Genomic DNA, 22,390 nt, shown 5'->3' with positions numbered 1-22,390 from the left:
ACAGCTCAGCTTTTAAGAAAATATCTGAGAATGGAAAGGGTGGAGGTCATAAGTAGACAGGGATGGTGGTCAAGAACACTGAGTTTCGAGTTATTGGCCTGGGTTCAAATCATGGTATCATTTATAAACTATATGACCATATACAAGTATTTAACTTCTCAGTGTATCAGATTATTCCTATGTAAAATGGAAAACAAGCTTTCTGACAGCACCTATGTGGCTGTTGTAAGGATTAAATGAGATAATGCCTTTTAAACCTAGAATGCAGTAATCCCTGTTTGTGCTAGCCATTACAGTCGTTGTGTTCCAATGTAATTCTTCTACCTCTGTCTGGATCTGTAGGGAATTTATGCAGGACTACATATTCGTTGAGAGGTCTTGCCAGTGTGTTTAAATTCCAACCATGGGGCTCAATTATGTGGTTGTGCTATAGCACCTCCAAGTCTTCTAGCTTGGTTTTGGTCCAATATCGTGGGCTTCACGTAGACACAAGATATCTTTCTGTAGTTACTCTAGAGAAAATGCAGTTTATACTATACCAGGATGTAGTAAACATTCTAGAAGCAGTACTAAGTTTCTCTTTATGGAAGTAAACATGCCATCTTGATACACTTATTATTTGAAGAAGTAAAAGTAGCTAGTTTCTTACAGAAGGAAAAAAAAACATTTTTGCTAAGTGAAGTAAAAAATGTACTACTCTCTGCTTCTTCCCACAGTATCCATAAATATGCGGAGGCCGTTTATTTTGCCAGATGGGTTTTGAGACCCTGCTGAAACAAGAGATGCTGTCATTTATATTTCCCTCAAATTCTACCACAAACCACACTTGGGAGGGAAAAGAAAAAGTCGCCATGTAAGCATGTTTACCTTCAAGTGACTAGGAAGTGGAAACCTATCCATAAGTGATGACTCACCATTGCAGGCCTATAAAAGTAAAGGTATTCTCTGCGGAAGGACAACAGTCACCAGGCATCACCATTCAAGATGCATCCAGGGGTCCTGGCTGCCTTCCTCTTCTTGAGCTGGACTCATTGTCGGGCCCTGCCCCTCCCCAGTGGTGGCGATGAAGATGATTTGTCTGAGGAAGACCTCCAGTTTGCAGAGGTAGAGTATCTTGCCAATCCTGATGATGCGGTTGGTACATCTCAGAAATGTCCTTCTCTTTGAAACGCGGTTCATTTTGGTCTCTTTTCTAGCGCTACTTGAGATCGTACTACTATCCTACAAATCTCGCGGGAATTCTGAAGGAGAATGCAGCAAGCTCCATGACTGACAGGCTCCGAGAAATGCAGTCTTTTTTCGGCTTAGAGGTGACTGGAAAACTTGACGATAACACCTTAGATGTCATGAAAAAACCAAGATGCGGGGTTCCTGATGTGGGTGAATACAACGTTTTCCCTCGAACTCTCAAATGGTCCAAAATGAATTTAACCTACAGGTAATTATAGACTATCTTTCTTTCATATTTGTTAGCCTTTTCTTGTTGTATTAAATGTCTAATATTAAGTAGGCATTACTATTTAATAGGCAGTTAAATTCCAGAATAGCTTTAATGTGGTTGCCGAGATTGCCTCATAACATCTATTATTGTCACAGTAACCCAGCATGATTTTTTAGTGGGCATCTCCAAGTATTTCTTTTAGAAATGAAATCAAAAGAGAAATAAAAGTAGATTAAAGAAAATTTGCAAACGTAGTGCATTAGGTATATTTATCACAATGGTTCTAAAGATGAAGAGTTCCACTCTTTCTAGAAACTTTACAGAGCTATTTCATTTATTTGGGCTTTATCAATGTAATTCAAACTTTTAGCATGCAAAATAAATTACATTAAACTTTGGAAAAATTTTAATTTCAGGTGCCACATGGTCAGATATTCGGAGATACTCAAATGTCTGAATTTTTGACTTTTTATTCTTGTATGGCATCATAATTAATACATTCTTTGAAACAATAAACCTCTAGTAGAACTTTCAAAGAAATTATTGCATTTTGAATTGAAGAGCAATATACCAAGAAAATGTATTCTAAAATAGCTGTCACTTTCCAAAAACTTAATTGAAACTTTCTCTGTTAAATAGAATTGTGAATTACACCCCTGATATGACTCATTCTGAAGTTGAAAAGGCGTTCAAAAAAGCCTTCAAAGTTTGGTCCGATGTAACTCCTCTGAATTTTACCAGACTTCACGATGGCATTGCTGACATCATGATCTCTTTTGGAACTAAGGGTAATGATGCACATTTATTTTTAAAACATTTTTATATTCTAATTCTTAGTTGGTTCCATTTTAAAATTATTTCTTTCAGTCATTCATTACTTTTTAAAGCATTCAACACCAATTTACCAAACACCTGTGCTAAGTACTCCCGGATGTGATAAGACTCCTAACCCTTGCTTTTGTGTGTAGAGCATGGCGACTTCTACCCATTTGATGGGCCCTCTGGCCTGCTGGCTCACGCTTTTCCTCCTGGGCCAAATTATGGAGGAGATGCCCATTTTGATGATGATGAAACCTGGACAAGTAGTTCCAAAGGTAATGTTTCTTATAAAGATATCATTTATGTGTTGTTAGATTAGACAGTGAACACACTGGTATGGAAGTTAAAACACATAAAAGTTAAATATATTTGGTATTTGACTATATTTTCTTAAATAAAGTTTATCTTAGACATATTAGTGTCTCTACAAGTGACATTTCTACAAATTGATACTCAACAATATCAATGTTGATATTCAACATTAAAAAATGAACAAAATCTACTTAATCTGTCACTGTGGCTTGAGGGATACTAATGAACTCTGAAGTAGGACCAAAATGTTTATGTTTGTCAGCCAATATGTTATTACTGCAAATTACCTTTTGGCATGTTGAAGAAGTACAGTTTATTATAAATATATAACTAAAAACTACCAGGGTTGGATCTATGGGTCATACGTGAATTAGATGTGAAATGAAATAATTTTTTCCTTGGTAGAAATATGTTCAATCAAATTTCTGTTTCCCATTATATGAGTTGCTTGATTCAGTCTTATCTGTATATGACAAACAACATTCTTAAAAATCTAGACAGAGTCTTACCCCAAACAGCATGAAACAGACAAAGTGGCAGTTGTTTTTACAAGAGCAAAATGAAATTGCATGTTGAATGAAATCAGTTAGTAGTTGAATCTTCAAGTCTCAAAATAATTGGGAATGTTAATTTAGGAAGAAAAGCCATAGATTGTTCTAACTAGGACTTAGTTATGACAAGTAGAGGTTGTCTTCATAGACAGCTGATTTTATTATTCATTTAAACAAGAAAGATTATTTTTCCAAAGAATAAAACTGGGCCTTACATGTTCAGTGTCTCAACTCTAATACCTAGAATCTGTCTGTGGAGGGAAAAGTGAAAATTTACATATTTATGTTCTGGGTATTTCAGAGGTAAGAACGGTTTCAGGAAGAAGGAATAAGATAGAGCATTGTTAAGGCAGAATCACAATAAGCCTCAAATGTAGGTTCCTTTGTAAATTCTGGGTTTGAAATACTTAACTGAAATGAATGAAAACATCCACAAACCAGTCTGGATTCATTTTTCAGTGGAAGGCCAAGAGCAGTACCCATTACTAGTCATTTGATGAAGAATTGGCACTCAGATTATGCGACCTCTAGTTGCTCTCATGGTCTGCAAGATTTGCTAGGTTGGTTCATTTTCTTCATGCACAGGCTGCAATAGCAAAGGAAATTTAAGGTCAAATGGAATCCACTGGCTCTAGTTTTCAGGTAATCTAAGCACAAGTAACAACAATCCTATAGCCTTACACTTCTTGTTTTTCTTTTAGTGTTTTATTCTCTTTTTTCCAGTTTGAAATACCTGTATTAGGAGGCTCAAAATTGGCAGACAGAATGCTTAGAGGGAACAATGTAAATACAGTGACATAGTGGTCTTCTAGAGTAAAGATGGCTAATCATGTCTAGAGTTTCTGTTTCTTCAAATCCCAGAGTCTAGAGATGTTCTAGAAAGAATCATTTGGTTGGAATTCGCTCCCAAGAGTATACACAGAGAATCTATTTAGTGCATCCTCCATCCTTGGTACGGTCCCTTTGGGTGCTGCCTCCTGATTGGAGGATGTTCTGGGCAGAACCCTAGCTAGGTACCACCCTATGTGATTTCCCCACTCCTCGTTTAAGGTAATCTCTGTCCACTTCCCTCACTTGACCTGAGAATACTAAGAGCAAATCAGGAGTCCTAGTGTCTTCATGGTAAATCCTTACTAGTTACTAATTACATGAGAGTAATCTGTTGACATTCTAATTGTGTAGGCAGCTATAATCAAAAGAACACTAAATTATTTATAAGAATTAAATCAATACTTTGAATCTTCCTTCAAGCAACTGAATACTGATATTAAAAAGTAAGAGAGTGAAGAAAGAGAAAAGAAAGAGTATATAGCGAAGAAAGAAACATACCAAATAGATAAAATGATACTCCTTTCATTACCTGGTCACTGGAATTCCTTTTTTTCTCATTGTTTCTTTATTTTCTTACAGGCTACAACTTGTTTCTTGTTGCTGCCCATGAGTTCGGCCACTCCTTAGGTCTTGACCACTCCAAGGATCCTGGAGCACTCATGTTTCCCATCTACACCTACACCGGCAAAAGCCACTTTATGCTTCCTGATGATGATGTACAAGGGATCCAATCTCTCTATGGTAACTCAGTTATAGAAATAGAATATGATTGGTTATAAAAGCAGAAGAAATCCATGCATTTATTTTCTAAATAGCAGTCATGCTGCATAATGATGTTTTGGTACAGTGAAGTTCATGTATGACAAAGGTTTCATAATACTATAATACTGTATTTTTAATGTACCTTTCTTATGTTTAGATACACTTAATACTCACCATTGTGTTACGAGTGCCTGCAGTACTCAGTACAGTAATATGCTGGACAGGTTTGTAGCTTAGGAGCAATAGGCTGTACCATATAGCGTATATGTGTAGTAGGTTATATATCTAGGTTTGTGTAAGTATACACTACGATGTTCACCCAATGACAAAATCTCCTAACAACACATTTTTTAGAATGTATCCTTGTTGTTAAGCGACACATGACTCTACTAACTGAATTCACCACTGCCAATGCTGCTTTCTTGGTGTTGTTACTAAAACCTAGGAAAACACACCCATTTTTTCTTTCCAAATCTAACTACCCACTCAAATAGAAAATACTTCATTCTCCAATTTTTTGCAGACTATAACTCCCTGTATCTGTATTTTATACATTGCAATGTGCATTTGATACCTTCAAAACACCTCTGCAATAAGAAAGAAAAATATTTTATTCCCCATTTAACCAATGAAGAAACAAAGCCATGTAGAGTTTAAGTAGCATACCTATAGTAATATGGTTGGTGGTGAAAGTGAGTTCCTAAAGCTTTTAGAAATTCCAAGTACTCTTTCAACCAGTCCAATTTGGCACAGTAGAAACCTCTCAAGTGGCCTGTGGTAGTTTTTAATCAACATCTACAGTAACCATTGTAAAAAAAAAATTCTTCCTTTTCACTTACCCCCCAAATTTTCAATAATATTTACAAAATAAGTAAACCTCAACCCAAATATTTATTTATAGATGACCTGTTATAAATAGAGTTAAAGCCACAGTGCACAGTTGTCAGTGTAAACATTTCTAGAGCACATAGTTCAGCAAACTTGCTCACATCACCCAAGCCATTCTTTTCCCTTCTAAATTTGAATCTATCACAGTAACTAGCATAGCCATGGGCATGAATTGAAGATGGCAAAGGGAATTTGCAAATTTATTTTGCAGTTATTATTTCTACATTATTATGACTCAGGGACTTATGAAAGAACTAATATAAACTAGACAGAAAAAAAAAAACAGTGTAGGATTATTATTGTGTACTGCACCCCCATCCCGTCTGCACTCATGGGAGCTGGTTGGAAAGTTACCAACATTTGGCAAGTCACATAAGTGCTGAAGGCCTGACTTGTCACAGCTGAGATACAGCTGCACCATGGCAAACTGGTGAAGCAACATTATTTGATGTTGATAGCTGGTAAAATAGTCAAGAGGAGGAGGCAAGATGAGGGCTTTCGCAGGAGAAATACACCATCAAAAATGGCTTTGAGGGGAGTCTAGTTTTCAAGAGCAGTCTATCAATAGATTGTGCAAGGTGTAGGGAAAATTTCTTCAAAGTCTGTTGCTTTTTTCCCCTCATTTTTATCATCAACCTCAGGAAACCTAAGTTTATAGTTCTAAAGAATCTCGAGAGGTCTTGAAGGATGGAAGTAGAGGGGAGGAAGGAAGGAAGATTACATGGTACTTGCACCATAATGTAGGAGCCCCAGGACCTACAGCTTTTCCTGGAGAAAACCCTCTCCCACTGTCCATCGGCAGATCAGCCTGTTGTGCTGTGACCCAGGTTTTCAGTAATGTCACATTCATAACTTCTCTCTTGCCTTTCACGACTGCAGGTCCAGGAGATGAAGACCCCAACCCTAAACATCCAAAAACGCCAGACAAATGTGACCCCTCCTTATCCCTTGATGCCATTACCAGTCTCCGAGGAGAAACAATGATCTTTAAAGACAGGTACTCTTGAGATTCTTTCATAAAGTTTGTATGCAACAAACATCTGTGAAGCTGTTTCTGCATATCGCCAAAACATCCTGTCAGACTTCCAAAGGCAAAGTTAACAGTAAAAATGGGCAGGCAGCTTACTTCCATATTTCAGACCAAATAAATGACTGATGGATAAATGTTTTAGTTTTCAGTGTACAACCTTGGCATTGTGTAGCTTGTTTTTACATCTCTAGTTATAGTCTTTCTTGTAAATATAACCAAGAAAATCTAGAAATCCAATTTATTTTAAAAACAGACAAGCATTGAAAGTAATTGCTGTATTAATAAATGGTTACTCGTTAGGCCCACGCGGATTCGTTTTGGCATGGAAAGACTTTGATTCTGGATACATATGTTGGAATTCGAGAGATAGAATGAAATGAACCTAGAAATGCAATATAAAATTTTAATTTCTACATTGTTCTAGTATGCGTATTTGTTCATTCATTCATTCATTGATCCCTCATCTGTGATCCAATAGCATGTTTACCCCCTCTATTATAACTCTAACTACAATTATACTCATGGGACGGGGTGTGGTTCTCATGTATCAGTTTTCCCAGGCCATGAGACCGTGGAAGACATAGTTCATGTAACTCATATCTTCTCTCTGGAGCCCAACACAATGCCTGGCAAATTTGTTTGCCCCTAGCAAGATACCCAAAATTGAGCAAGACAATTTCAACCCACAAAGAACTTAGAGACCTCGCGAAGGCTCTGCGAGATTTCAAAGTTGAATACCTTACGCTAGTTAGGATAGCACAACTTGTCACTGGAACTGAAAGGGTAATGGAATTTTTTCCCCTTCACAGGTGGGAGGTATTGGTTGTATTTAACTTATCTGTGTTATTGTGGAGAGAAGTGACTAGCAGGATAGAAATATAGCACTTAAAAATGTGACAGAAAACTCCATTTTACTTTTGTGTTAGATTCTTCTGGCGCCTGCATCCTCAGCAGGTTGATGCAGAGCTGTTTTTAACGAAATCATTTTGGCCAGAACTTCCCAACCGGATTGATGCTGCCTATGAGCATCCTTCTCATGACCTCATCTTCATCTTCAGAGGTAAGCTTTCCACAGAGGAGGCCTCGCACAGGACCAGGGGAGGCAGTGCTGAACTTGATGCCAATAGAGATTCAGTAAAATGATCACCACTGAAAATATACCTAAATTAAAGACCAAGTATTAAAAAAATGAAAGCCAGAAAGTACCTGAAACCATTCTACCATGAATCTCCAAATTGAACATATACAGGGTCTACATTGTTAGACTTGTCATATCCACTCTTTCTTTCATATGAATCATGTCAGTTTTTTCTCTTAGTTCCTCTTAAAAATTCTTTATTGAGAAAACATTATAACAATATATATTCTGAAAAAGTGGAAAAAATATTATGAATCATTCTTCCTTCTGAATAGTCAGTTGATTTCATTTGTTCATTTTCATTATGTAATACATATTTTAAAATATTTATTTTCATAGTACAGATACATTTTTATAATCTACTGCTTTCCTTGACATAAAATTATGACCAATTTCCAAATTGCTACTTTACCTTTATGACCATAATTTAAAATGGCTACATAACTTTCTGCTGACACTGTTTCTATTGTTCAACTATTTATAATATTAATGTTATAATAAACCTACTTTTCAGAGAAGAAAATAACTTTCAAACTGGTATAAAATTTGAGTTTTCAATCTAATTAACCCTTCCTACTGTGTTGTTTATTCATGTAGAAATTTTAATGTGTTTTCTACCTAGCTTTAAACTTAATATTCAGAACCAATAAATTGCTAAGTTAATTGTGATATTTGATTAGCTATATTCATAACTGGGAAATTAAGATCCTAAATTTTATTTTTTTGTTTCAAGAATCCTTATATTTTTATGTTTCATAAACATGATGACTGTAAATACTAAATATTTTATTAATATTTCTAAATGTATAATTGGGCCTGCCCTTAAGCACATGTCTACCTAGGTAAGTCTTAATAGATTTCCCTGGATAATAAAACTGTTATTTCACTCATTCCAGGTAGAAAATTTTGGGCTCTTAATGGTTATGACATTCTGGAAGGTTATCCCAAAAAAATATCTGAACTGGGTTTTCCAAAAGAAGTTAAGAAGATAAGTGCAGCTGTTCACTTTGAGGATACAGGCAAGACTCTCCTCTTCTCAGGAAACCAGGTCTGGAGGTATGGCAGCAGGATGTACTGACACATCTGTGTCATAGCCACAAACTGCCTCAAATATCTGTCACTACTAGAAAATATTCCTACACACTACTGTAAATGTCATACTAGTCATTCACTTTTATTCCATGTCAGCTCTTTCAGGCAGCCCCTCAGATATGCATTTAAAAGTCTCAAGCTCTCTTGAACACACACACACACACACACACACACACACACACACACACACACATATAATACTCAAACATTCCTCTTCTCGAACATTCTTTTCTTAGCCATTTGTTATGCCTCTCAACCATCTTTGGCACCCCCTCTTTCTTTCTTTCTTTCTTTTTTTTTTTTTTTTTTGTTTTTTGAGACTAAGTCTTGCTCTGTTATCCAGGCTTGAGTCTAGTGGCATGACCTTGGCTCACTGCAACCTCTGCCTCCTGTATTCAAGCAATTCTCGTGTCTCGTGTCTCAGTCTCCCAAGTAGCTGGGATTACAGGCATGTGCCACTACACTCAGCTAATCTTTATATTTTTAGTAGAGACGGGGTTTTGCCACATTGGTCAGGCTTCTGGCCTCCAGCAATCCACCTGCCTCAGCCTCCCAAAATTCTGGGATTACAGTTGTGAGCCACCGCACCCGATTGACACCGTCTCTTTCTAATCTTTCTCCTGTATTCTCTTTCTTGTCACTTTCTCTTAATTTACATGTAGCTCCATCTTCCATGGCCAAAGAGGATACCAGCATGAGTACAGGAAAAGATTAGTTGAGAGAGAAAGCCCTCCTCTCTGCGGAGTTAGCTGATCCACTCAAGAGGTTGACCAGGAAGCTGACAGGCCCATCGTTTATCAAGTGAAACTTTCTGAAGGGCAAGTGAAGCTGGAATATTTAAAACATATGTAAAGATTCAGGCAGCGTTGACATCAACAACATTTAGGAGTCCAGATTCAAGTCTATATTTGGGAACGGGAATATCTCATCAGTACCCTGCATTCGAAATGTTTAAAATGGAAACTTTCCTCCATCTCTACATACACACAGTTACACACACACATGCATACCCACACACACGCACATACCTCTATATATCATCTTTGCCTTTTGACTTATTTCTGACAATGACATTTACAACATTCTAAAAATCACTGCCAGCTTCTACCAGGTACTGCATTTCATTCCCTACCCTCCATAAGAAGTATGTGGTTCAGTCAGGATTAATTGCTTACTGCAGCTCAGATATGCTGTTCTTTTGTATTCCCTTACGCTTCTCTTATGCAATTTTTTTTTTTCTTTGGCGAGGAGATCCTTCCCTGCCTCTCTCCCTCTTGAAATTCTGCCCATTGTTTAAAGTTCATTCAAAATATCATTTCATCTACAAAGTCTTCTTTGATTTCCCCATTCAGGGGTTATTGCCCGGTTTCCTGTACCCCCATGACATTTCATGATTACTCTCTCATGCTTCACTTCTGTTGCCTGGTGTTGCAGTTATGTGTAAACACATGCCTTAGCTTTATTGGTAGTTCAGTGGTTATGTTTTACTTGTTGGAACATACCTTCAGGATATTCAAAAGCTCTCATCAGTAGCAGTAGTGGCACCTTATGGGAGCCTGTTTTCCTAGGTTAATTTTAGGATATGTTTGCTTGGTTAGGGTGTGGCTGCGGGCAGGGGAGAAGGAGCTTGAAATATGCAGTTATGGAAGGGGAAAACTATGCTTCCCTTCCCACCTTTATTATTACCATATGCCCCTACAACTTTTTACTACAGAAATTAAACCTTAAATATTTTTGTAGCCATTACTGTGTTTAGCAAGTTGTCTTACACATAGTGGGAAATCAATAGCTAATTGTTCAATGCACAAACATGCATTTATTTCATGCTTAAGAACACGTTCCTAATGACATACTTTTATAACAGATACACCATTTGTGAAATGGAAATGAGCTTGTAACTCTCTTTAAAAAGATGGCCTTCGGGCAAGTCAACAAATACTCGTCAAGCAGCCACTGTACACTCAGTATTCTCATTCCTAATGTTAAAAAGCTACCAGACGTTTTAAATGGACTTAAAATTTTTAAATTCTTGTCAATTTTGAAAGATGCTATTGTATCTATTGTATTATTTCTAAGGTACTTTCTAAGAAATATAACTGACTTAAGAGTATTTTTTTCTTTAAATAGATATGATGATACTAACCATATTATGGATAAAGACTATCCAAGACTAATAGAAGAAGACTTCCCAGGAATTGGTGATAAAGTAGATGCTGTCTATGAGAAAAATGGTAAGTAGTTACATTACATTGACTTTAAAGAGGAGCTTCTGTAGCCCCTGAAAACTCTTTTCTGTACAAATCGTTTTTAGATAGGACCTAGATGTGTTAATAAATGTATGGCAGTTAAGGAATTAATCGTTCCTATGTGACTACCTACAAAGACAGCAAACCAAAAATATAACATGCCGAGAATAAATGAGAATTTTACTTAATGATTGCTAATTCTATAAATACGAGATGCTAAACCTTCAACACTACCGTAAGCTACGCTTAAAGATGCAAAAATGCAAAAGATATTGCCAGAATTCAAACTGGGTGTGGAGTGGGAAGTAATTCATACATAAAGACTCATAACTACCATAACTATGTAGTGACCTTTTACTTTAATTATGTTCTCAGCCTTTTATTTTTATTTGTTTATTTATTTTGACAGAGTCTCACTCTGTCGTCCAGGCTGGAGTTCAGTGGCACAATCTCAGCTCGCTGCAACCTCCACCTCCCAGGTTCAAGAGATTCTCCTGCCTCAGCCTCTGGAGTAGCTGGGATTACAGGTGCCTGACACCATGCCCGGCTGATTTTTGTATTTTTAGTAGAGATGGGGTTTTGCCATGTTGGCCAGGCTGGTCTTGAACTCCTGGCCTCAAGCGATTCACCCGCCTCGGCCTTCCAAAGTGCTCAGATTACAGGCCTGACTTCACTGACCTCCTTTAACTATGAAAAGAGATATTATTGATAACTTATAACAAATATCAGTCTAGGTGCAGTGGCTCATGCCTGTAATATAAGCACTTTGCAAAGCTGAGATGGGCGGATCACTCGAGATCAGGAGTTCAAGACTAGCCTGACCAACATGGCAAAACGCCATCTCTACTAAAAATACAAAAAAAAAAAAAAAAAAAAAAATAGCTGGGAATGGTGGCATGCACCTGTAATCCCAGCTAGTCAGGAGGCTGAGGCAGGAGAATCGCTTGAATTTAGGAATCAGAGGTTGCAGGGAGCCAAGATCACTGCCAGTGCACTCTAGCCTGGACTACAGAGTGAGACTCTGTCTCATATACACACACAAAAATCGATAATCGGCCGGGCGCAGTGGCTCACGCCTGTAATCCCAGCACTGTGGGAGACTGAGGCAGGTGGATCACGAGGCCGGGAGATGGAGACCATCCTGGCTTAACACGGTGAAACCTCATCTCTACTAAAAAAAAATACAAAAAATTAGCTGGGCGTAGGTGGCAGGCGCCTGTAGTCCCAGCTACTGGGGAGGCTGAGGCAGGAGAATGGCGTGAACCCGGGAGGCGGAGCTTGCAGTGAGCGGAGATCGCGCCACTGCACTCCAGCCTGGGCGACAGAGCGAGATTCGGTCTCAAAAAAAAAAAAAAAAAAAAAAAAAAAAAAAAAAAAAAAAAAAACCGATAATCCAAGTAGCAAAACTGTCTAGGAAGATTCACACCTTAAAAGAACAACTAAAAAATAAAAATAAAAAGATAAAAAAATTAAAAAGGAACAACTATGAGCAATACATTAAAGCACTAATAGAGTTTAAAAAGAAAAAGGTTGAGATTCCTACAAACGGGATCTAAGAGATTGAACCGTTAATAGTAACTGGATTAAAACCTTATTATTTTCAAACTCTGAAATTGTCTTTATGCTTTTTCCTGTAGGTTATATCTATTTTTTCAACGGGCCCATACAGTTTGAATACAGCATCTGGAGTAACCGTATTGTTCGCGTCATGCCAGCAAATTCCATATTGTGGTGCTAAGTGTCTTTCTAAAAATTGTTATTTAAATCCTGAAGAGCATTTGGGGTAATACTTCCAGAAGTGTGGGGTGGGGGAAGGAGAGCTATCAGGAGAAAGCTTGGTTCTGTGAACAAGCTTCAGTAAGTTATCTTTGAATATGTAGTATCTATATGACTAGGGGTGGCTGGAACCACATTGAAGAATGTTAGAATAATGAAATGGAGGATCTCTAAGGAACACCTGATTCTTGTTGCTGTACAAAAGCAATGGCTGATGATATTTCCCACACCACAAATGGGACACATGGTCTGTCAATGAGAGCATAATTAAAAAATATATTTATAAGGAAATTTTACAAGAGCATAAGGTAAATCACATTCATATAATGAATAAATCATTCTTACTAAAAAGCATAAAATAGTATGAAAATGGAATTTTTGGAGAGCCATACATAAAATAAATAAACCAAAGGAAAATGTCTGTAATAAATAGACTGTAACTTCCAAATAAATAATATTCATTTTGCACTGAGGATATTCAGATGTATGTGCCCTTCTTCACACAGACACTAACAAAATATCAAAGTCACTAAAGACAGGAGACAAAAGAGCAGCGGTGAGAATAGTAGATGTGGCCTTTGAATTCTGTTTAATTTTCACTTTTGGCAATGACTCAAAGTCTGCTCTCATATAAGGCAAATATTCCTTTACATATTAAAGAGGATAAAGAAGGATGATATCTTTTTGTTAAAATATTTCAGGTTTTTCAGAAATCACACATTACAAAGTTAAAATTGTTATCAAAATAGTCTAAGGCCATGGCATCCCTTTTACATAAATTATTTGATTATTTAAGACTAACAGTTGCATTTTAACCCTATTTTACCTAGCTAATTATTTTAATTGTTCAGTTTGCCTTGGATATATAGGCTATTTTCTAAAGACTTGTATAGCATGAAATAAAATATATCTTGCAAAGTGGAAGTATATATATATTAAAAGAGAGACATCCAAATTAAAAAAAAAAAACACAGTCTACTAGATTGTGATCCCTTGAGATATGGAACGATGCCTTTTTTCTCTGCATTTAAAAAGGTCCCCCAGCACTTCCCACAGTGCCTATTGATACTTGGGTAGGGTGCTTGGCACTTATTGAATATATATGATTGGCCATCAAGGGAAGAACTATTGCTCAGAGACACTGTTCATAAAAACTCAGGCAAAGAAAATGAAATGCATATTTGCAAAATGTATTAGGAAGTGTTTATGTTGTTTGTAATAAAAGTATATTTTCAACAGACAATTGCTATATGGTACATTTTGTCTTTAGGTATAATTTCAATTTTCCTCACCCAAAGAGGTTCATTGACAATATTTTTATTTTTGGAGACAGAGTCTCGCTCAATTGCCCAGGCTTGAATGCAGTGGTGTAGATGCAAACTCTACCTCCCGAGTTCAGGCGATTCTCCTGCCTTAGCCTCCCGAGTAGCTGGGATTACAGGTGCGTGCCAACATGCCTGGCTAGTTTTTGTATTTTTAATAGAGACGGGATATCATCATATTGGCCAGCTGGTCTTGAATTCCTGATCCCAGGTGATCTGCCTGCCCTGGCCTCCCAAAATCCTGGGATTACAGGTGTGGGCCACTGCGCTGGACACTTCTTCCTCTTTTGTTTTTCTTTCTAAAAAAAAATATTTAGGCCGATGCAGTGGCTCATGCCTATAATCCCAGCACTTTGGGAGACCAAGGCTAGAGGATTGTTTGAGCCCAGGATTTCGAGATCAGCCTGGGCAACATGGTGAAACCCAGTATCTACAAAAAAAAAAAAAAAAAAAAAATAGCTGTGGGTGGTGGTATGTGCCTGTAGTCTCAGCTACTAGGGAGGCTAAGGTGGGAAGACTGCATGAGGCAGGGAGAGGTCAAGGCTGCAGTGAAATGTGATCACACCACTGCACTCCAGCCTGGGTGACAGAGCAAGACCCAGTCTCAGACGAAGAAGGAGAAGGAGAAGGAACCAGGTCCCAGCTACTCAGGAGGCTGAGGCAAGAGGATCACCTGAGCCCAGGAGGTTGAGGCTGCAGTAATCTATGCTTACACCAATGCACTCCAGCCTGGGTGATAGAGTGAGACCCTTTCTCAAAAAATAAAGAAACAAAAATAAAAAGGATGTTTAACTTGATTTCAGAAACATTTTCCCTATGTTTTACCATTTTCTTTCATGATATTTCTCTCTCATGGATAGACAGAAAGACAGACAGATATACATAAAGATATATAGATATAAAGATATACATAAAGGTATATAGAAAAATATATATAGTCGAGATTGTTTCCTGACTTCCATCTTTACTCCAGTCTCAATTCAAAATTCCAAATCTAATTGGTGTTACCTTGATTAGTGTCCCTCCATGGTAACCAAAGCATCAAATTCAAATTATAGCAAATGTCTATTTGGAGTTTACCACTGGGGATAGAGGTAGTATTAAAGAGAGCTGATTATTAACTGAGCAGATGGTCCTAATAGAATCTTCTATGAAATAGGTTACAGGTAAAATACAGATAGCCAGTTTGTATAGATATTCACGAATGGGGTTGAGAAAACCAAATGAATGCTTTATGAGAAGTAATATTATATTCACAAATTAAAGTGAGAGTGCATTTACCTAGAGCTAATGTACTAGGCAAATGCACGGTCTTCAAATTGAATTGCAGCTAGTAACAGCCTCTTCATTAGATAATAAGGGTAAAAGGCTTGAAAAACTCCTCAAAGTGAACCAACAGCATACTTGTATTTGGAATAGGAGAAACTGACAAGATCTTATATTGCTGTAACAAATTTTGCTCTTGGAATTATCCTGGGAGAACTTTTGTATTAAACCAAAAATATTGTCCTGGATTTCCACATCCTCATGTCAGAATAAAAACACCAAAATATATATAGCTGAAAGATAGCCACCATAAAAGCTACCAAGTTTAACTCACTTCCCATTTAGAAAAAAAAAAAAAAAGTGCAGCTCTCTGCTCACACAGTTTTGTTGGGGCCAACCAGAGTGGATTAAGCCTCGGTCACAGAAAATACTTTGATTTACGGATTCATCACGAGGCTGTGAGATTTACAATACTTCCACTAGGTGGCACCAGCAACACCCTTTTAGAAAAGGTTGAACTGGTCAGAGAATTCAGTTAAGTCACAAAACCAGTGCTTTGTTCTTTAACATAAGGTTGAGGAACTTAGCCACATCGCTGATTGTTTAACTCCTGACTTTACATTACTGACTTTCAAGTAAGATTTAATAGTAAGAACAGCTTGCTCCAGGTTTCCAAGTTTTTGCATATGAGTTCCCCTCGCTGATCTCTCAGAAGTGAGCCGGGATTCTGTTGTTATGCCCAGACCGTTTGTTCCCCAAAGACCACCAGAGTCCAGAGTCAAAGCCAAGCGGCAAGGATCTTTACTACAAGTTCGAACCTGGTCCCTCCATTCCACAGCATACAAGAGGGCCTCGAACAATGCGAGTGCTTGCTTTTTATAGCCCGATGTAAACAGGATATGTAAAGTTACAGGGAACAAGGTAATTCTCTCGGTTACAGCATTACAATTGGTTAACATTATACATTTAGCATTCCTTATCGGAGATCTCCCAGGTGATGTTTGTCTGAAGTTTGAAAGAAATATGGAGGAATGTGTTTGTGCTGGGCTCAGGAAGTTGGGAGATATATGGGGGATGTACCTCATTCCTTTCACTGTCATCCTGATTTGGTGGCTTGATGAAGCCACCAAGACCTGAAGCATGCACCCCTTAGAGCAAGGGCTTGTGAGTCATCACAGGCCCCTGGGTGACAGACTCCAATGTGATCTACAAGATGCACAATGTACACAACCAGTAGAATCAGCACTCCAAAGAGAAAACAAACCAGCACTATTCTGGCACCAAGAGGGAGGAAAATCCAAACTACTAGGCATGATAAATTTTGTTTTCTAAATAAAAAAGTGGGCCAGGTGCGGTGGCTCACACCTGTAATCCCAGCACTTCTGGAGGCTGAGACGGGTGGACACCTGAGGTCAGGAGTTGGAGACCAGCCTGACCAACATGGTGAAACCCCGTCTCTACTAAAAATACAAAAATTAGCCAGGCATGGTGGCAGGTGCCTGTAATCCCAGCTACTTGGGAGGCTGAGGCAGGAGAATTGCTTGAACCCAGGAGGCAAAGATTACCAACCAAAACAGTGAACAATTGCGTATTACCTGAGGGCAATGGCGAGTTTAGAGGAAGAAAAGCTTTACAGTTTCCAAAGTTGCTTTCTCACATGGTTTAGTTTTTCTAATTTTTTGGACTTTTATAACCGCCTGGTATATTGAAGTATGCGAAATGCTGATTTAAGATTCCTTGATTTTGTTCTACCTCACTGCTCACAAGACACTCAAATTGAACTGCAGCTAATAATGATCTCTGGAAAATAAAAAAATGTGCTGAGTTTATAGCAACAGCATGGCCATTTTTGTAAGAATTTATCATGATGTCTTAATTGACCTGAATTGCCAAAACTGCCAGAGGTGTGTGAACCAAAGCAACTCCATCTTAAATAGGAGCTGGGTAAAACAAGGCTGAAATCTACTGGGCTGCATTCCAAGACTGTTAAAGCCTTTTAAGTCACAGGATGAGACAGGAGGTCGGCACAAAATACAGGTCATAAAGACCTTGCTGATAAAACAGGTTGCAGTAAAGGAGCTGGCTAAAACCTACCAAAACAAAAATGGCAAAGAGAGTGACTTTTGGTCATCCTCACTGCTACACTCCCACCAGCGCCATGACAGTTTACAAATGCCATGGCAACGTCAGGAAGTTACCCTATGTGGTCTAAAAAGGGGAGGCATGAATAATCCACCCCTTGTTTAGCATATCGTCAAGAAATAACCATATAAATGGGCAACCAGAAGCCCTCGGGGCTGCTCTATGGAGTAGCCATTCTTTTATTCCTTTACTTTCTTAATAAACTTGCTTTTACTTTGCATTGCAGACTCGCCCTGAATTCTTTCTTGCGTGAGATCCAAGAACCTTCTTTTGGGGTCTGGATCAGGACCCCTTTCCTATAACAAAACTATACCCTAAAATTAGATTCTGTGAGAAGGAAAATTTCTCTTTCATACATGAGCCTGAACAGGTAAAATTCTATTGCATAAATGTTATCTCAGTTGTACACGCATGGAGAAACACGCACAAGTATATGCAAAATTCATTGTAACCCACTCTAGAACTACTCATTCAATAACGTCATCACACATCAACTGGGCAAGGAACAATTGTGAGTACGTGATATCCAGAGAATTCTGTCTGTTAAATTTTGGTTGCAATGAAACTGGACTTACTATCCAAATCCACCTGTTACATCTTACAGTTTTTCATAAGTGAAGATATTGATGCTTTTTTTTCCATAATTTATGCTGGATTAAAGGACATTGCCCAAGCATCCTTATCTGTGTTCCATCTTTTGTGCTTATCTGTGTCCGATCTTTTGCACCAAAAATATGTAAAATTAGCAACTAAAAAGTTTTATTTATTTATTTTTTGTTTGTTTTTAAATGGTTACATATACCAGTAGCCTTCCTTTTCTGGACGATCTTCTCTTTCCTTTATTAGACTGGGCACTAAAAGCCTGCGCAGGTCACAAGCAAAACCATTCATGTGGCCCTTCCAATTCTATCTAAAAAGAGGTGTTGTGTTCTGAAGTTAAGAGCATTTGCCTTTTTGGGTTGTATCCTTTGGCCAGCTCGTGCTTCGGCTTAGTGAGTGCCCAGCGCCTTGTGGCTTTGCTTCCAAAACAACGCAGGGAACAAGAAGCCTGAGCTGTGTTTCAGAGCACATGGGGTACAGTGTGTACGCTAGTGCTGGCTCAGTTTTTGGCCAACTCTAGTTTGGATTATTTTGAGCTGAGCAGAGGGCTGGGACACAGCATCAACTGTGCCTCCAGCCTTATCCTTTTCCAAACCCACTTGCAAGGCTTTATCCCTTAATAAATAAGATATCTCCTAAATACTTGCATTCCTAATTTCATAGGAAACATCTAACTTGTTTTATGGTTTGAATAACAGCGAGATAAGATAAAGGTTAAGGAAGCAGAATCCTAAGGAAGCGAAACAGTGGGCAATATTGTGCAGTCGTGGTAATGGAAGTCAGATACTTGGCAACAAAAGTTACCCAGGTATTATGTGGGATTAACTGGAATATGAATTAAGGGCTCAGAGCTATTTCATGAGAATGTCACTGTACACCCGGTATATGTAATATGCTTCTACTTGGTATTTACTTTTAAAACATTTCCTGAAATCTTTCAATGGGGCAGCTTTGGGGACTAGAGGAATATGGAAATATTGTGTGTCCTGTGTTTACATAAGATACTAAAATTTACAGAAACTTATTAGATTATCTGATTTCAATTCCTTCAGTTTACAAATAAGAATCTGGGGCCAAGAGAGAGGAAATGGTCTTTTCAAGAGCATAGAGTAATGTTGAAGACTAGGCCATACACATCATTCACTTTTCTCCTTCTAGCTTGTTAACTCCTCTACTCTCCTCTAATCTAGGCCAGGGCATAGATTGTCTATCAGGGGCATGAAATGTAATTCTACTGTAATGATACCACTAGCCTGATGGCATCCATGTCCCAGAGTCAAGGGAAGCTGAGCTGATGTCTCTATATTATCTTGGATGCTCAGCCTTTGCTGACCATGTTCTCCCCACTGCTGAGGCTGCTTGACCATGACTGACCTTAGTCAAAAGAGATTGAGGGAGTTGAAACTCAGTTGTCTGGGGTTCAATGAAAAATCTTTGCTAGAACAACTTTGACTTTGTATCTACTTTTGAAAACTGGGTTTCTGTGTTTTCCCCAAGATTGAATCCCCACTTTTGCTACAGCATAGCATACTGGATCTCTCCATTATCCTCTATGCCAGAGTCTCTGCTTTCTATTTTTATTTTATTTTTAACTCTTATTTTAGATTCAAGGGTACATGTGCAGGTTTGTTGTATAGGTAAACTTGCCCCCTGGGGGTTTGTTACAGATTATTTAGTCACCTGGGTACTAAGCTTAGTACCCAATAGTTACTTTTTCTGCTCCTCTCCGTCCTCCCACCCTCTTCCCTCAAGTAGGCCCCAGTGTCTGTTGTTCCCCTTTTTGTGTCCATGTGTTCTTATCATTTAGCTCCCACTTATAAGTGAGAACATGTGGTACTTGTTTTTGGTTCCTGCGTTCGTTCATTTGCTAAGGATAAAGGCCTCCAGCTCCATCTATATTCCTGCAAAGGACATGATTTTGTTCTTTTTATGGCTGCATAGTATTTCATGGTGTATGTACCACATTTTCTTTATCCAGTCTACCACTGCTGGGCATCTCGGTTGATTGCATGTCTTTGCAATAGTGACTGGTGCTGCAATGAACATAGTGTGTGCCTTTGTCTTTGTGGTAGAATGATCTATATTCATTCCGGTATATACCCAGTAATGAGATTTCGGAGTCAAACGGTAGTTCTGGTTTTAATTCTTTGAGAATTGCCATACTGCTTTCCACAGTGGTTGAACGAATTCGCACACCCACCAATAGTGTATAAGTGTTTCTCTTTCCCCACAACCTTGCCGGGATCTGTTATTTTCTGACATTTTACTGATAGCCATTCTTACTGATGTGAGATGGTATCTCATTGTGGTTTGATTTGCATTTCTCTAATGATTAGTGATATTGAGCTATTTTCACATACTTCTTGTCTGCACACATGTCTTTTTTCCAAAAGTGTTCATGTTCTTTGCTTACCTTTTGATGGGGTTGTTTGGTTTTTGCTTGTAAATTTATTTATGTCCCTTATAGATGCAGGATATTAGAGTCTCTGCTTTTTAAATATTCTTTGTCCAGTGGATACTTTTTTGCAGACAGGAATCTTGCTATGTTGCTCAGGCTAGAGTGTCATGGCTATTCACAGATGCAATCATGCACTACAGCCTCCAACTCCTGGGCTCAAGAGAACCTCCTGCCCTCAGTCTCTTAAGTAGCTGGGACTACAGGCACCTGCTATTGTGCCCAGCTTCTTTCTTTTTGGTTGACTTGAGGGGCTTAAGTTCTGGTTCCCGCCAGAGGTTGGGTCCCACTATTTATTGATGAGAGGCTGGTCTCTGCCTTTAGTGAAGACATAAATATTGAGACAAATACATACAACAATCTTACATTTTACTCTATTTCAGACATCTTATATTTTTCCTCTCCCTTTTGCCTTTAGCCATAAGGTTGACTTGTTTCTTCAGAAAGAAAATAGCTGTCAGCCAGGCGTGGTGGCTCACGCCTATAATCCCAGACCTTTGAAAGGCTGAGGCAGGTGGATTGCCTGCAGGAGTTTGAGACCAGCCTGGCCAACATGGATTTAGTAGAAACTCTATCTCTACTAAAAATACAAAAAATAAGCTGGGAATGGTGGTGGGTGCCTGTAATCCCAGCTGCTCAGGAGGCTGAGGCCAGAGAATCACTTGAACCCAGGAGGCAGAGGTTGCAGTGAGCTGAGATCGTGTCATTGTACTCCAGCGTGGCTGACAAGAGCGAGACTCCATCCCCTTCTCCCCCTGGCCAAAAAATAGCTTTCAACTGCAGAGGCCTGCACCCCCACTCGCATGAGTGCACACCCCATAGCCTTGCTTGAGGCATTGTCAGCATAAACACCAATCCCAACCTTTATTCTTCCAGCTCCCTCACTGTCATCTCCTGCAACAATACATGTTCTTTGACCTCCTCAAGACCACTTTTACCAAAGCCCAGGCCTGTCCCTGACACTTATGAGGCCCCTCCTCTGGGCTGGTTCTTCTCTTCTGATCCCTGGCTTTGCTCTGCATTGCAAGCGACCTTAAGTGCAAGGTTATGGACATACCACCTTCCACATCTGCTGACCCGGTAGCCCATTGGCCACCACTAGGAGTGTGCACGTCATTGAGGGGATCCACCCTTGAGAGAATGAGCCTGTGGAAGATGCCTTCTGAGGCCTTGGAAGCAGGAAATTCAGGGGACCTGTGGTCTAGAGCAGCCCTGTCTAAGAGAAATATAGCACAAGTCACATGCAGAATTCCACATTTTCTAGTGACCACATTAAAAGCAGTAAAAAGAAATAGGTAAAATGAACTTAAATGATATATTTTATCTTTTTTTTTTTTTTGGAGACAGAGTCTCATTCTATCACTCAGGCTGGAGTACAGTGGCGCGATCTCGGCTCATTGCAACTTCTGCCTCCTGGGTTCAAGCGATTCTCCTGCCTCAGCCTCCCAAGTAGCTGGGATTACAGGTGTGCACCACTACACCCAGCTAATTTTTGTATTTTTAGTACAGACGGGGTTTCATCATGTTGGCCAAGCTGGTCTCGAACTCCTGACCTCAGGTGATCCACCTGCCTTGGCCTCCCAAAGTGCTGGGATTACAAGAGTGAGCCACCGCGCCCAGCCAATGAAGATTTTTTAAAAAGACGGTTTTACATCCTGTTTCTCATATAAAGTCTTCAAAATCTGGTGTGTGTTTCATACTTAACAGCACATCTCAATT

At 38.8% G+C, this 22,390-nt stretch overlaps 1 protein-coding gene across 1 annotated transcript; it reads left to right on the top strand.

Moving 5' to 3' along the window:
- The first annotated feature begins 957 nt into the window (after nucleotides 1-957).
- MMP13 (matrix metallopeptidase 13) lies at nucleotides 958-12,981 on the top strand. The gene is made up of 10 exons (XM_005579471.5): nucleotides 958-1,104; nucleotides 1,197-1,438; nucleotides 2,081-2,229; nucleotides 2,410-2,535; nucleotides 4,534-4,695; nucleotides 6,484-6,601; nucleotides 7,561-7,694; nucleotides 8,669-8,828; nucleotides 10,992-11,095; nucleotides 12,748-12,981. The coding sequence occupies exons 1-10, from the start codon at nucleotides 985-987 to the stop codon at nucleotides 12,846-12,848; spliced, it is 1,416 nt and encodes a 471-aa protein (XP_005579528.1). The 5' UTR covers nucleotides 958-984; the 3' UTR covers nucleotides 12,849-12,981.
- Nucleotides 12,982-22,390: the final 9,409 nt, after the last annotated feature.

Source organism: Macaca fascicularis, chromosome 14, assembly GCF_037993035.2.
Source record: "Macaca fascicularis isolate 582-1 chromosome 14, T2T-MFA8v1.1".
NCBI classification, from domain to species: Eukaryota; Metazoa; Chordata; class Mammalia; order Primates; family Cercopithecidae; genus Macaca; species Macaca fascicularis.
The sequence above is the reverse complement of the archived record's forward strand: the minus strand, read 5'-3'. Positions and strand labels throughout refer to the sequence as shown.